The sequence below is a fragment of the Sabethes cyaneus genome, chromosome 1 (assembly GCF_943734655.1).
Source record: "Sabethes cyaneus chromosome 1, idSabCyanKW18_F2, whole genome shotgun sequence".
Classification (NCBI taxonomy): domain Eukaryota; kingdom Metazoa; phylum Arthropoda; class Insecta; order Diptera; family Culicidae; genus Sabethes; species Sabethes cyaneus.
The window spans coordinates 17,008,294-17,024,762 of NC_071353.1; the positions used below are offsets into that span (position 1 = coordinate 17,008,294).

General features: G+C 40.8%; 1 protein-coding gene across 1 annotated transcript in view; it reads right to left on the bottom strand.

Annotated features, from left to right (window-relative positions):
• The window catches only part of LOC128732596 (translational regulator orb2), a 414,401-nt gene that overhangs the window by 262,145 nt on the left and 135,787 nt on the right, over window positions 1–16,469 (bottom strand). Inside the window, exon 3 of the mRNA XM_053825875.1 lies at window positions 4,351–4,380. Coding sequence (XP_053681850.1) covers window positions 4,351–4,380 — 30 coding nt within the window. The remainder of the gene's footprint in view (window positions 1–4,350; window positions 4,381–16,469) is intronic.

The following is a 16,469-nucleotide window of genomic DNA, read 5'->3' on the forward strand; positions in this document are numbered from 1 at the left end:
AGCAAGACGGACATTGCGTGTTGAATCAGATCAGATACATCGACAATATCTTGGAGCGGTTCGGACACAAGAATGTCAAGCCGTCCAAGATTCCAATCAATCTAGCCTACGTCAAGTAAAAGGAGAAGAACTGCCTAGAAACGGGTCGTACCGAAGCTTGGTTGGTAGTTTGCTGAACGTCGGGGTTAACACCCGGCCAACCAATCGGGACTGCCCAGAGGCGAAATGAGTGCTGAGGTACCTCAAGGCAACCAAGAACCTTTTGCTGCATCTGGGATCCGGTGACGAAACTTTGGTGGAGTGCTTTGTCGACGCAAATTGGGCTGGAGACGGTAAATCCAACTCCGGTTACCTGTTCAAGTTCGGCGATGGGCTGGTAAGGGGGGGTACCCATAAGCAAACCGGCGTTGCTTTTTTTCAACAAAAGCCGAGTTCGTGGTACTGGCTTAAGGATGCCAGGAGCTGCTATGGACAACCAATCGAGACCAGAGATCTTCCATCTTCCATCGAGACCAGAGATGGATCGAGATGGAAGCCGACCTGATGACCAAACTATTGGAAACGAATGAAGCTGTAGAAACATCGATATGCGATTGGCGTCCGAGGAGCGCTGACGTGCGATCGTTGACTTTGGTGAGGAGAAGTGTTGTGTGCAAAAAGCCAATCGTATAGCAAAGAAGCAACAAACAACCAAGTCGAATCTCACTCATAGCAATCACATACTCTACTAAGTTTCTCAGCACATCGTTATGCAGAGTTAATTCTGTTTTCTTTTTTTTTATCGTTCTCCGAAGTAATCTGTATGTATAGGTAAACTTTTTTACCTTTGTTATACTATAACAAAGGTTTAAAAATTGGTCGAAAAACACGAAATTGATCCGAGGCCCGGAGGGCCAAGTCACATATACCAATCGATAGGGTTCGACGATTTGAGCAATGTCTGTGTGTGTGTGTGTGTGTGTGTGTATGTATGTAATGATTTTTTCTATCGCCTGTTTCTCAGAGATGGCTGAACCGAATCGTTCGCTATTACTTTTGTTTGAAAGGTATTATTGTCTAGTAGATCACTATTGAGTTGTTTTGTGATACGACGTTTCGTTTAAAAGTTATAAGCAAAAATGTGAAAAATACGTGACACGGGTTTCTCCGGAACTACATGACCGATTTCAACGATCTTAGTATCAAATGAAAGCCCTTATTAAAGCTAAATTGTTCAGGATTTTTTTATTGAAAACAAACAAGTAGTTTAGAAGTTAGCCTTAAAAAACCTGTTTTGACAAGGTAATAATTATCGCCTGTTTCTTAGAGATGGCCAAGCCGATTTATGCGCTATTAGTCTCATTTGAAAGATAATATATCCTAATAGATCACTATTGAATGATTTTTTGATTGGACGTTTAATTTGAAAGTTATGAGCAACCGTATACACCACACCAAAATTAACAATAATTTAGAATGATTTTAAGAAGAAAATTTACCTAATTTCAATTATTTTAATATCAAACGAGAGGTTTTCACACTACGAATATATATGCAAAATTTCATAAGAATTGGTTTTACTGGTCAAAAGATATTAACCCTCGAACACTCGCGCCAACTTTTGTAATACAGTTACTCGCGCGCAAAATAGTCCCAACCAAAGAAAACGTGTGCAAGGGAGTTTTGACTGGGAAAACTTGGTTTTAAGTTTATTAAACCATTGTAAGAGTTTCTTGAAATTGAAAGCTCTATCGTCTGGTAGAATTTAAATTTTGATTAATCCCACTAAAAGTGAAATAAAAAATTTATTTTTCTTCAGTGTCAATATAACACATTGATGTGTTCTGCAAAGTTATAGAACATATTATTACAAGAAATTTTGTTGAAGACTGTAACCTTCTATCTCTGCAGCGAAGATAGAAAAATCTTATTTATTGTATATGAATTTGTAAAATCAGTTTTTCTATTTTTGCTCTTTTTGTAATTGTTGTATAACTTTTATATGTACTACAAAATTGTACAAATAGTAAAAATACACAACTTTGCTGAAAATAGTATACCTGTATGTTTGCTTGTTTAGGAACTGTAGAACTTTGATTATAAAGAATGCCCCAATTTTGACTCCGAATTACTCGACTACCAGCAGACGGATACATTTTAAACATTTTACATTTGCTGATAGTTTTGCTGCATACATTTTCCCAACAGTTTAAATTATTAATGCATTGAACAATTATGACATTTTGCGCACAATAAGTTTGTTGAAGAATATACGTTAGTTAAACAACGTTTTGTAACTTTATAACAATATGGCGTTGGAAAACCTACACGTGTTGTATCAAATACAACAGCGTGAGTAACCGAAGGTTAAAAAAAATTGATGAAAATTATACAAGAAAACTCTACTGATGTGATTCAAATAGAATAGCTACAGAGAACAGACATCCAAGCAAAAGGTCCCCACTTGGATAAAACTTATGTCAAATTAGTTGGGAAACTATAGTGATGATGTCGCTGAAGGCGCATAAAATTCTACACTAAACTCACAACAGCTAGCTTCTGGCGCTAGCATAACGCTTATAGTCCATATAAACTAGCGCCAGAGGAGCCAAAGGTTGTCAGTGTGCAAATCAAAAGAATCATTTAGTTGGGAAACTATAGTGGTGGTGACGCTAGCATATTAGGTGATTTTAATTTGAAATTTTATCCAACAATTCCCAAAAAATTTGTTGGTGAATGGATGTCTGTTCTCTGTGGAATAGCATTACAGGAAACTATGCATAGTTCAAAAACCTATAAACTAGACCTTTACTAAACAATGTATATGTTAAAGAATAAGATTTCCTCTTACAACTTACTTTTATTTGCACTTACTCAGATTAATAACAACAGATTAATAATAACTTACTTATCCTTACTCAGCAATTTCATGAAAAAAGGATCTATCAAAATTTAAAAGTGTTCTTATTTTGATCAAATTTTGTAAACTTATTCAATTTTCAAAAAGCCGTGTCGATGTCTATCTCAAATAGCAAGTTAGACCGTATAACAAAGGTTCCTTTCACCACTAGGTGGATTAAATCGGGTTTTTACGTCTTGATTGCGTACAGAGTGAGATACAAGTAAAAAAGAAAAAACACATCCGGTGGTGGTAAATCACTAAACTTGCCCTGGCGACGTCCGGCAACAGACTGCCTGTTTCTAGCGCACTGACCGAGTAAATCACAGTCTGCCTTCTCAGCGGCAGAAACAAAGAGCAATCATTTGAAAATAATTATCGTCGCCGAAGTGAGTGCGTGGTGCGTGTGTGGAATGATAGAATTATAAGAGTGCGGCAGTAGTTTAGTAAGTAAAACATTCGGCCGACAACCGAAAAAGTGTGGTTGCGCGTCCCACCCGCCGTTGCACAGCGCAATATTTTTTTGGCCTATGTATCAAAATTTTCTAGTTCATCCAATTTTATCATTCTTCGCACCAGACACTTCCTCACTTTGCAAAAACTAATGCCTAAATTTTCTTTTGAATAGAATGATTCTTTTGGCGGTGGATATTCCAATAACTGGTTATTAGTTTTGTAAGTACATTATTGCTTTTTTACAACATTTCGAGCAACTGATACCATCATTGTCATTAAAAATGTATGAAATTAAATTACAAAAAGAAATATGTTATAGGCAGGCCTCTAGGCACGCCAGTAAATATTCTATCATGCAGCCAATAGTCAGATTTAATTTGAATAACATAATTTAGCAGACATATGTGACACTCAGATGAAGAAACCGAAATGATGTATGAATAACATGTATGATTTTCTACTTTTTATCTGTCATTTAAAGTGACAGCGTCTCGTCGCTGTATTTCTACTTTTGCTTAGTAGATAGATAGCAATCTTTTACTTATGAATGTTTTTGTCCTGTCTTACGGAGCACAGTAAAGCGAAACTGTGAATGAATGAAATTTCGAAAAAAATTACAGCCAAAATTGCAAATGATGTGACAAGTGACGTCTGTTATCATACATTTTTCTCTCTTTTTTATTGCGTGTCAGGCCCATTCACTGACGCATTCAATAGCCAGCCCGGCCAATATGAGTACGTCCTTACGCCGCGCCGCCGGGCCGAGCATCTCAATCAAGGCGATCCGGCCAACCAGATGCGCAGGTGTTTTTGTTTGTGCTATCATCATCGCAAACTGTCACACATTTTTCAGTATCAATCTAGGTAGGCCTATAGGTGGTGATGGTGACAAAATAAGTAACCCTGAACTCTGTGCCCGAACTGTAGCTTTCGACGGATGCTTCCGGCAGAGCACAAAAAACCCTATGCTAATTTGACTTCTTTGGTTGAGTGAGTAGCATTAGCTGTGCACTTACCGGGTATGAATTCGTGGAAATCAAGTTTTCCTGAAACGAGAGAGAGAAAAAGAGCGATGATTAGAAATGGTATTTATTACGTTGTGCGGTATTTTTATTGCAAGTTCGTTTTTCAATCAAATTTTAAGGTTGGTGACACTCAATATTTCAGTACTTAAATGACACGAATAAATGTAAATCTATATTTGATCGATCAAAGTAGATTTAGAGTATCTTTTATTTAAAATAGCAAAATTGCATAAGCAATGATCGTTGTTTCTCCGTGTCTATGAACTTCCGCCTTCGGCCATTAAAGCATCCTTTTTTGACGCGTCTCGTTCGACAGTGAAACGAAGCGTTCCCACTTTCCTGCTGCTGAGCGAACGGTTGATAATGATATGCCGCTCGTCACGGGAAAGCCTTTAGTAATACCATTCCTACGGATGTCACATTTGACATATTTCTCGCTGGCAGGCTGCCCGTCCGTGACTCCAGCGGAGAGACATTGCTAGCTAGCAGCTTTAGAGGTACTTTTCTTCGCAGCTGCGGCGTTGGTTGTTGGAGCAATCGAGACGCCGCGAGATGATTAATGTTCTTGCTCGTTCCGCGTCTGCAGTTTTCAACAGAATGGCTGCTGAAGCAGTTTGGCTGAAGAACAAGCGAGAATTTCTCAGCAATTAACATAAGTGTTACACGTTTTTTGGGCTTTCTGTAGCCTCCGGGTCATTTTTTTTCTCGCTGAAATCCATGCAATCACATCCATCAAATCTAACAACATTCATTGCTTTGCAAAAAAAATGCCACCAGCCAAAGTGAAAATTCAAAATTGACTCCTTTCTGGTTCAGTTGTTCGAATCCTTCCATTCCGATTGGCTTCAATGTTCGAATCCCAATCCATCAACTAACTGACGAAAGGCCTGAAAGGCAATATCCGACGTACTTGCTTGCAACATTGGTACCGACCCCCGCCCGACCCCGCCTCCCCCCCAACCGAGCCAATAACCCACAAATCATGGCCCTAAGTGATAGCCACAATTTGGACCGTGCTAGCGAATGAATTCGCCTGTCAGCGAGACAGCGAAAGAGCATGCACAGTGGCCAACCGAGTGTGGTCCCTTTACACCCACCACGTGAGAGGACGCACAGAAAAAAAGCTGAACAACTCAGCACCAGTGGCACATTCGCGCAAATGTGGACATAAATTTCAATTGATTTATCACTCACCCCGCAATGAACCGACGCCGAATCACGACGGCCGGGCCCGCCGGAGCTGAAACTGTCGACGCCAGATTCCTAAATCATGTCAAATTATAACACTGTTTCGTGGTCTTTCTTCCACTGCGTGGGGGAGTTGTTTGTGTTTGGCTTTTCTCCCGCTCCTGCTTCGGTCCTTTGGGGCGATGCGTGACACAGAGTGGCTTTGTGAGTTTTCAGCTGCCGGTGTCACTTTTGCACGTTACGATGAATGGGTAAAGTTTTGTGCCCTCTCCGCCCGCCCCGGTCGGAAGGATCACACATCCTCCGCAGGGAGCTCACTTGGCAGGTCGAAAAACGTCGAACACGGTCTCGAATCAGCAAACGAATCTCCCAATACGGATGGTTTCACGGCTTCACACGTTAGGAATGTCGTTTGAATGTTACCAAATTCGTTTCCGCTATCAGTAACGGGTTTTCTTTGCATCCCAAGCAGCACCTCAGCAGTTTGCATGACATTGCACGCGCTCAATACGCACCCTTTGTTTCCGGTTGGTTGACATCGGGCAAACGACGATAACGCGTTTCGCTAAATTTCCAGATTGAAATCTCTTCGCAAAACGACCCGAACGATGCCGCCCCGGGCTCCGATAAGGGGTCGGTTGAGTAGAACTTTTGGAAAAGTGGCAAATAAAGGCCTTCTTGCAGCGTGTTTTACCGGTAAATTGGCGAAGAGGAAAATAGGACACGGTCGGAGCTGTCAGAAACAGATTTTCGCTGGCTTTTTAATCGTGGTAGGCCAGTTTCTACCAACCGACTAGTTAGAGGAATTTTGCAATTCATCGACCTCGTTTGGATGGATTTTTACGGAGCACCATCAGCACTATAAAAAATACTAGGTACCACAAAGGAGTGAAGATCTTGACAGCCACCGGTCACCCGTCAGGCATTTCACCTGTCGCCAGGATAGGATTCTCGTCAGCAGCCCGTCATTGTCATTGGCAGGCCTGCGTCCGCATGAGACTCTTTTTCATTGTTATTAAGAACGGGTTGTCCTTACGGCCAAATACTTCTCTGCTCCCGGATTTCTGTTGCCATCGGCCGTTGATGACATCGGCGATGGAGTTCCTCTCTGGTTTTCTAATTGTCATGTCAACAGGCAAAAACCTTGGGCTTAAACATCTTGACTTGACCCTTCTTTATGGACAGACTTTGCGGCCGGCTGTTAGAGTGCAGGATAGTTACGGGGCTAGTGCAGCTATCTTACTGACTATCTAGCAGCAACGCTTAAACGAGATTCGAACATACGACGACTGACTTGTTAGACCTGCATCGTACCTCGAAGGTAACAGGCATGAATGACATATCGCAGGCACATTCCGCAAGCGTACGCAGCAATACGGATTTTACGTGAAAGATTTTACTTCCAACTACTCCGAAGTGTAGAGCAGGGGCGGACTGGGAGCCAATGGGCCCACCGGGCCCCCAAAGCAGGGGCCCCAGTTTGCAATATTCTCATGATAGTAAATTAACACAAAAAACGACATCTACTCTAAAGACAAGGCGCGTTACAAGGACAGTAAATCGAATGAATATGGGCTCTACTTTGTAAATCATGTCGTGTAACTCGACTCGACTCAGGCACTGTCGACTGTCGAGTATCGGGAGAACGGGCAGCATAGCGGCTCGATGCTCGAAACAAAACAAACTCAGTCGTTATTAGGACCGAGTCACCAGCTTCTAGCGTGTGCGTCATAATAGCGGTTCACGGTACTTAAGTTTGGACGCATTTTTCTTCAACTCAATCTTCGCTACTTTGAGTTTTAGTTTGTTCAGCCACCACCACAGATGCTGTTCTATCGACAATATCCATTTACTGGCAAAACGACGGTAGCAGCAAGGTGGAAGAGTATTTCCAGACGCTGTTGAATAGAGAAGTAAACACGAAGATCAGCAGGTACAGGAAAAGAGTTTTGAGCGACGGCCAAACTGTGAAGCCACCAACACAGGAGGAGGTCAAAAGAGCAATCAGTGAGCTGAAAAACGGTAAGGTTGCTGTACAGGATGGTATCCTGGCTGAAGTTCTAAAACCGGGGTGCGAGCAGCTGTACGAAACAATTCGCCACCTCATTGTCAGGAACAGAATATGGGAGGAAAATAAATATCGGAGGAGTGGTTGATTGGCCTCATTTCCCATAATTTTAAAAACGGACATCGACTTGAGAGTAAAAACTGTCGAGGCATTACGTTGCTCAATTCTGCCTATAAGGTGCTCTCCCTATCCTGTGTTTTAGACTGAGTCCGTTAGCTGAGTTCTTCGTCAGCGAGTATCAAGCTGGTTTTCATGAGGGTCGCTTCACGATGGATCAAATATTTACCCTGCGTCTAGTAACTGAGGAGTTCCGGGAGTACAACTTGCAGACTCGCTATATTTTTATGGATTTCAAGGCGGCATACGATTCAGTCAAACGAAATGAGCTGTGGCAGTTAACGCTAGGACATGGTTTTCCCACAGAACTAGTCACGTTGATTCGTGTGATGCTGGATGAGTAAAAATTATCAGTCAGAATAGCAGATGAAACCTCATGTGCTTTTTCATTTTGCGGATGACGTCGATATCACCGAAATCAAAAGTAGAGCAGGGAAAGAAGCCTTTAGGTCATTTATTGAAAAATTGGGACTTACCATTAACAGCGCCAAAACGAAGTACATGGTGTGGAAATCCAAATGGTGTTGGTGCCGAAGAGGAACTGAATATATTGTGGTACGCTCGTGACATGTGACAACGATATAAGTCTCAAAATAAAACGACTAATAATTTCAGCTGCGAATTGGCCTTTACGCAGGTATTACATTTTGTAGCTGAAGTCCCGGAGCTTGCAAATTCGCATAAAACTGACGCTATAGAGAACACTAATCCTCTCGGTGGCCCTTTACGGACATGAATCATGGACGCTAAAAGGAGCTGATCGACGAATGCTTGGGGTTTTAGCGTAAAATTTGACAAAATCCAAAATGGAGTGTAGCGCAGACGCATGAACCACGAGCTATATTAGGAATGCAAATATGCTGTTATAATGAAGATAGTACAGTGTGGTAGTCTGCGCTGGACTGGTCACGTGTCTAGAATGCCCGACGAAAGAGTAGCCAAAATTATTTTAAGCAGAGAATCAAGGCCGTAGACTTCCCAGTAAACAATTTGGTTTGTATATTTCGGTTGCAACTGAGAGATACGAAATCATATCCGCACGAAAAAGTTATATTTCATACCACATAAGAACATATAAGTACCAAAGTGGAGGCAATATACGTCCAAAAATTTTGATAATTCTATCTTGCATTCTATACAATAATTTTTGGAACACGCAACTTAATAATCCTCAATATACGATTAAGATATAACTAAATGTTACAGTCATCTATACTGCTTTACAATTCAGAGCAATAAGTTGTATATGACGACACGCACGACCGCAAAACAACTTATTGTACACTTTGCCTTGACATACTCTAATCATTATGCAATTCCAATGTAATATTGACATGCAAACGACTTAATGTGCACTTTCTATTACGATCTTGTGTTATCTGGGTTCGGAGCAGACATCGCACTGATAGATGTGCGCTATCGAGGATGATGCAGGTGTTCGATGCAGGATTGAGTACTGTAGGACCATAATTCATTCGGCGCAGGATCGATAACGGACCGTCGCCACTGAATGAAAAGTGAGTATTCTTAAGCCGACAGTTCAATATTTAGTAGTCAAATAACTGCGGATGAAATACTAATTCTACTTTTAAATACTCAGAATTGAAGCTGGTAATATTTTCGGAACTTGGACCCCAACAGCTCAACTTAAATAATTTCATGAATCATTGAATATTCGTGAGTCGTAGAAAAAGTTCAATTGAAAGAGAAATGTTGGTTCAAAGTTCGGGGCCCCAAAAGTCCTATTTGAAGCTGAATTTTCAATCATCAAATCGGTTGATTTTATTAATCAAGGGGCCACAGCAAACGAACATTCGTGAGTCAAAGAAAAAGTTTAATTAAAATTGGTTTAAAGCAATGTTGCAAATTCTCATCACGATGAAGACTCATCACCTGCCCGTCAGCGATTTGAATTTTATCAACTGGCAACTCTATCGTATCCTGATTGCTCGCGATGAATCGCCGACGCAAAAACTGGTGGGCAAAATATGAATTGATTACGCTCGCAAATACTCGCTCGGTATCTCTGTCTCACACTCATCGCTAATCATCGTTAATCGCTGTCATCCAACCAACAATGTATTTTGCGATGAAATGTAAACAAGCATATTTTTTGGCAAATTACAAAAAAAATATTGCTCGTTCAAGGACAAACAAAATAGTTTCAAGATTTAGTTTCAATGAAATGCAAACCTGCTGCAATATTATTATTATCAATTGGTGCCTCGAAGGTTCGAAGCTATGAAAAATAATACATCTTCTTCTCGTGTGACTAACGATGAAGGCTGATAATAAAAATACCGTCGGCCACTGTTCAAAATTTGATCCTGTCAACATATCTGATAAATCGCTTATATCTTGTAAACATTTGCAATCGTTGCTGGTGCTTGTCATTGTCACGAAAAAAAGATTTATGCTGCACTTAACGTGAATGTTGAAAATTTAAGAATAAAATGTTAAAATAATTTTATGAGATTAAAAGTCTTCTGGGTGTAGAAGAACGTTGGTTTTTTGAAGTGCATTTATGTATTATGTCGCAAAAATGTATATTCCAAGTATAGTATAGGTATAGGTAAAGTATAGGTGAAAAACCAACATAAATGTTAGGTACAAGTTTTTTGACGGTATAATTCAATATCCGAAAGCGCTTTTGCCTGTTTTCCAAAATTGATAAATCATCGCGATGAGCCAAATACGAGCTATTCGTGTTTGATTGCATCACTAGCGATGAAATCATGCATGAAAAAGAGTGAGTGGTAATTCGATTTTCTCTCACTCTCATTGAATAATTCTCAGCTAGAAAATCATGGCCAGAGAATTTAACGTTATGGAATCACCTTTGAGTGTGTTTCGAACCGAATCAGTACTTTTATCGCTGAATAGCAACATTGGTTTAAAGTACGGGGCTCCAATAGTCCCATTTGAACCTGAATTTTCAATCACCAAATCGGATGAATTCATAAATCATGGGGCCCCAATTGAACAAAAGCAATTGAACATTCGTGAGTCGATGAAAGAGTTTAACTGAAATAAATTTTTTGGAAAATCTAATTTTGTGAAACAACGAAATTTTTACTGGGGCCCACCGGGCATTTGCCCGGTTGCCCCGTCGGCCAGTCCGCCCCTGGTGTAGAGCGTACATCCAGCTGTTCGGTCGGTAGGAACTTCGTCCCAGAAGAGTTGCCCAGCCGGAAGTGATTGGGAGTTAGAGCTTCCTGATCCGCAGACTCTAGAGGGACAACGGTAGGCGGTCTGGAGTTGACCATTCCCTTCGCTCGCCAAAAGGATGATCTCCAATGTTTCGTTATCCGGTTTGCGTGGACAATGCACTGTGGTCCAGAAAGTCAAATTAGGTGGAATAAATTGTTTACTCAGTAGTCATTGATTTTAGACTATTTACGTGTTAGCAACAAAATGTTGATTTAGGATGTCGCTTTTTTGGCATGAATTATTTTAGGGTGACGCTAAAATTAACCAAAATCCAGAAATTATCTTCAAAACGAAACAAGATAGAGCGATATTTACTTCAGCAATTTTATAGCTTGAAGTATTTTGAGTAATATTGCAGAAGACGAAATCCCTTTATCAGGTCAGTGCGTACAGAGTGACGCAGATTTGGCCTCAAATGCGCAGGATACCCCTTTCATCGGGGAACGAACATTTTGAGCAGATAGACCTTGATTTGTTCACGGTAGCATATCGATTCCCGGGGGTCTTAAAGTTTTGACGAGGATGCTGATGTCGTCAGCGAAGCACTCACTTTGAATAGTATTGAGTGGAGATAAATCGGACGAAGCATTTGTTCAGTCAGTGCGACAATGCACTGTTTACGCCACCGTTCTTCAGATTACCTGTGGATCGTTGTTGCATTTGATTGCTTAATCTGCAAAATTCAGTGCAGTCGACCTCTGAAAGACATGAGATGATCACTAATCGCTATTTTGTCGAATGCTGATGTTTTTTGATATACGACATCACATACTTTACTGATGCTGAAATGTTCCTTTATGGGAACCAGTTCCGTGATCATGGTGTCCCCCCGGATCCGGATGGCGCGCACCATGGTTCGTAGCTGCGACAAAGTAATTGGTATGTCCCCAGTCGATGATATGTTTACAAAAATCAACAGATTTCAAACAAATTTTATATATTTGCCAATTTTATCTAAAAAAAGGCATGTCACGGTCCCCCAAGGAATTCCAGAATAACTCCGGGGCCATATGGCATATGGCCATTATCTGCAGATATTATGAAAATAGAAAATATTTTCGGAAAAATTCCCAAATTTGGTGAAAAAATATTGAAAGATAAAAAAGTTACGGCCATTTTAGTGAATTTTGCGGTGCTAAAAATGATGTAGACCTTAGAGGGGTTAATAGCGTTATCAATTGATACGCAGCAGTTGATGCAATTGATGACGAAACCGGTCAAGCAACTACGCTCGATGGTTTGTTCGTACTGTCAGTTCCACCCGGAACGAAGAAGTTCGACATCTTGGAGCGCTTTATATCCGTCGGATATAACCGATCCGGCATTTACAACATCTCCTTTCTTCTGGAGAAAGGCAAGGGCAACCTTAAGGTGTAGCAGATTTTGAAGAGCAAGGTGACCTTATCGTTCCGTGCCTTGGGTCGGGAGATCCGAGTAACTGGTCAAACGGGGAAGAAGTATCTGACCAAAACGGACTATTTTTATGCGAAAGCATCAGTCGAGGCCGGCCGTGTCTGAGCAGCCAGTAATCATCCAGAAAGAGCGGCTGAAGGTGCTGGTCGAAAACATTTTTCCGATGAAGCGCGACGACGCAGTTGTTGGGGATGACAAGACCACCAAATACCGGAAGAAGATCCTTCTATGACTGACGATTAGCGAGAAGGCCCCCATTATGCCAGGTCCCTAGAGTAAGTGGACCAGCTAAAGATAAACGATGTTTCGAAAATCACTAATTCTCCCAACGTTTTTGGGCGAATTTCAAATGAAAAATCTACGCCAATAATTTTGTGGCCTAAACGATTGGGTATCCTTTGTTAGGGGTGTTGACTTATATGCCGTCTTGCCCTCTATTTGCCCTCTTATATGCAACTTTCTTTCTCCTACAGATCGGCAGCATCTGTTGGCGCTTAGCACTGGATTGCAGTTAGGCTTCTGATGCATGTCGTATTCGGAAACTTTTTTTTGAGCAGCCCCTAGCCTGGGAAACAGACGCTCGGAGAAAACTGCACGATCCGATGAAGGCAGCCGTCCCTTCCAGCTTGCGAAGGATAATCATGGATATTCGTTCAACAATATTCTGCTAGTGGGCCTCGTAGTTCAGGAAGATCTGCTGTCAGAAGACCATAGGCCGCTTCCAGCTTGGGATCTCCACATGAAGAGAGTACTATTTTGGAACTCTCTACACACACCAATGAACCGGATAGTATTGGCGCGTACTATCAGAATGTGCGACGCTTAAGGACTAAAGTAGACAACGTGTTCCGTTGCCTCTAATGATAGCAGCTATGATGTATTTAAATTAACTGAAATCGACTTAGATGGTAGCATCAATTCCCTTAAACTGTTTGGAGCCGCATTCAACGTGTATCGATGTGATCGTAGCTCGAAGAATAGTCACAAAAGTTCGTTTGCTGGCGTATTGATTGCCATTGCTGAACAATCATATGGAAGCTCTCTCGAACAAGTCTATGTTTCTGCTGTTATCAGAGGCACGAAGTTTTTGCTTGTAGCAGTTTACATCCCTTCCGATAGAAGTAAGGCAGTCTGGTTTATAGACGAGCATATCCTATCGATCCGTGAGTTACGTGAGGAGGGTCTTTAGACCCAAGCGTTCGCATTTGTGGTGATTACAATAGGATCGTGACACCTGCCCGGCAAATATCCTGTACTCTAACAGCTGGCGGCGAAGTCTGTAGAACAAAAAAACAGAAGATCAAGTTTCGAAAAACGGAATAGAGCAGCTAGGTTTTGCTTTTAGTGATTACAACCAGTCGCAAATTTCCTGGTTTCCTGCTGCTAGGGCTGATGTGACTGATGGATTTGAATTTCTAAACTAGTTAACCCTTGAACGAACAATCGACCTCGTTTACTGCCTTCCTGATGAAGAGATTTCGGTAATTTGCGCAATATCTCCACAGATTCGCGGCGATACTTCATCTGGCACATCTTCATCTGGATTTATTTTTGCCTATAGTGGTATATCCCGTGCCCCGTGGACGTTCCAGCTACTAATGTTGCAACGGCACCTCTAAATTACCATTGTATAAAACTTGAAGCCAGAGATGCCAATGATACTGATATTTGTGCATGTATAAACTTGGGACCCATTAATTATTTTAGTTCCTGTGAGTTCTTGTTTTACTAACATACCTGAAGTTTGAAGTACTCCATAAGGTATTTTTGTTATACAAAAGATTAGACTGAGAAAATAAAATACTCAGGAGAAAATCACAGGGTCCCAAATTTATGCATGCACAAATATCAGGAACATTGGCATCTCTGCTTGAAGCACTTGATGACCCAGCAAACCACAAATCGTATAATAATGTGTGAAAATCATCTTAAATATCGCTAAACAAACTCGAAATCGTACATAAAGTTTATTAAAGCGCACCCTAGTTTACATTTATTCGTACCAAATGGTAGTAACTGATTCACATACGATTTTCGTCACAGAATTGTATAGCGTTGTGGAACTAATCATGCTGAGTCGAATTTCATCGTATACAAATACTTATGAATGTGAATGGTTTTCCTATAATTTGCAGTACGTATATCGCCTCCAAAACAGTACGCATATGCTGGTTTCGCGCATCGAATGCGATTTTTCTAGATATATATCGGTACGTATATCATATTTGTCACTTTGATATACGTACGAAAATGTTTGCTGGTGAATACCTTTCTTCCCCGGTTGGTTTTGCTGCATTGTTGGGCAAGATGAACGTGCATGCCCAAGTAACTATTTGGGTTTTATTATACTCTTATGATGGCATTTAAGATCAAAATTGGTCTTGAAGGCCACCATAAGAGTATAACAAAACTCACTTTGTTGCTTGGGTGATATGATATTAGGGTTTTACGAAACTATCTGCCCTTGGCTAAACGGAAATCTACTTAGACTTAAAGCTCCTTCAAACCCTGGCTGAAGTAACAGTGAACTGCACAGATTGAAATAGCATCGGAACGCAAAACAGAGAAACCCAATAACAGTTACCGTAGGCTGAATAGTTATACAAATCCTACAAATAGTTATACATAGATACATAGATAGTTATACATACATAGAATAGTTATACAAATACAAATCCTACATACTGCGGGCGGGTGCAATCTGGCTTGCGAAATAATCCTAAATGCTTTCGGACATTCGTAAACTCCCGGGCGAAACGAAATTCTCGACAGTCACCGAAACCTGCGAATGGTTTGCCGATCATTATTCTTCCATTTTCACTAGTGGCTGTACACTTTATTCCACCTCGAGCAATGCATTTTGGCGGCCTTTGGGAGGCCGCGATCAATTCAGCAATGACAAACTTAAGCACCGTCAACGTAGTCAAAATGGGAGTCACCCAGCTAGCACCAACTCGTATATCAATGTACGAAAACTATCGTAAATATCTCATAACAAACTCGAAATCGTAACTAAAGCTGGATAAAGGGGGATCAAGTTGATTTTCTGTCGTATATAATGATAATGACTGACATACATACGATTTTCAGCACAAAATCGTAGAGTAGTACGGAGTGACTCACGTTTAATCGGATATTATCGTATATAAATACTTATATAGTCGTAACGCTCAATTATTCGTAATCACGTATATCGCCTCCAAAATAGTACGGATATGCCAATTTTGCGTATGAAATACGATTTATTTAGCATGTATATCCGTACGTAACGCAGATTTTTACCTTTTTTATACATATGAAAATGCTAGCTGGGCAATTATTGTCCTTTCCGTGCACATTGTACACAATCCGATGCTGAAATAACTACGTCGGGTGTCCCTGATGGTGCTGTTGTTCTGGATGTTTTTGACATCACTCCAGATTTATTGCTGGTGCGAAGAAATTGATGAACTTCTTCGTACCTGATCCCGATGGTGTTTCGGCTATTATTTTCTGTCGCTGCGCTACTATTCTTGCCCTGCCCCTCAGTCAGCTTTAAACTGATTGTTTGAGTTTCCAAGGCCGTGGAAATAATCCTAAATGTTTCCTGTATTCAAAAAGGGAGGAAAGCGAGACGTATAGTAAGGGGCTACAGAGGAATTTCTATTGTTTCTGCTGGATCAAAGCTTTTTGAAATCATCGTCAGAAGTGTAATTCTTAACAGTGACAAAAACTATATTGCAGTAGACCAGCATAGTTTTATATCGCATCATTCTGTGTCGACTAACTTGATCGAATTCACCAACACCTGCATCTAACAGATAGAATCCGATACTCAAATCTAAGCTGTGTTAAGTTATTAAGACCGAGTTCGACACAGTAGATCATTAAATACTCTTGCACACGTTGTCTAAACTCGGTGTAACTGATAGACTGGATTCCACATTTCCACGTACAGTTTCACGTTTCACTAATACTTCTGGTGTTCCACAAGGTAGTAACTTGGGGCCTTCGCTTTTCGCTTTGTATTCCAACAACCTTGTTAGTTTTAGACTTTATTTTCATGTAGATAATGTCCATTGTCAAATGTGTCGACCAAAATTGACTTCTACAAGGGTAGTTCAAATGATGCTGG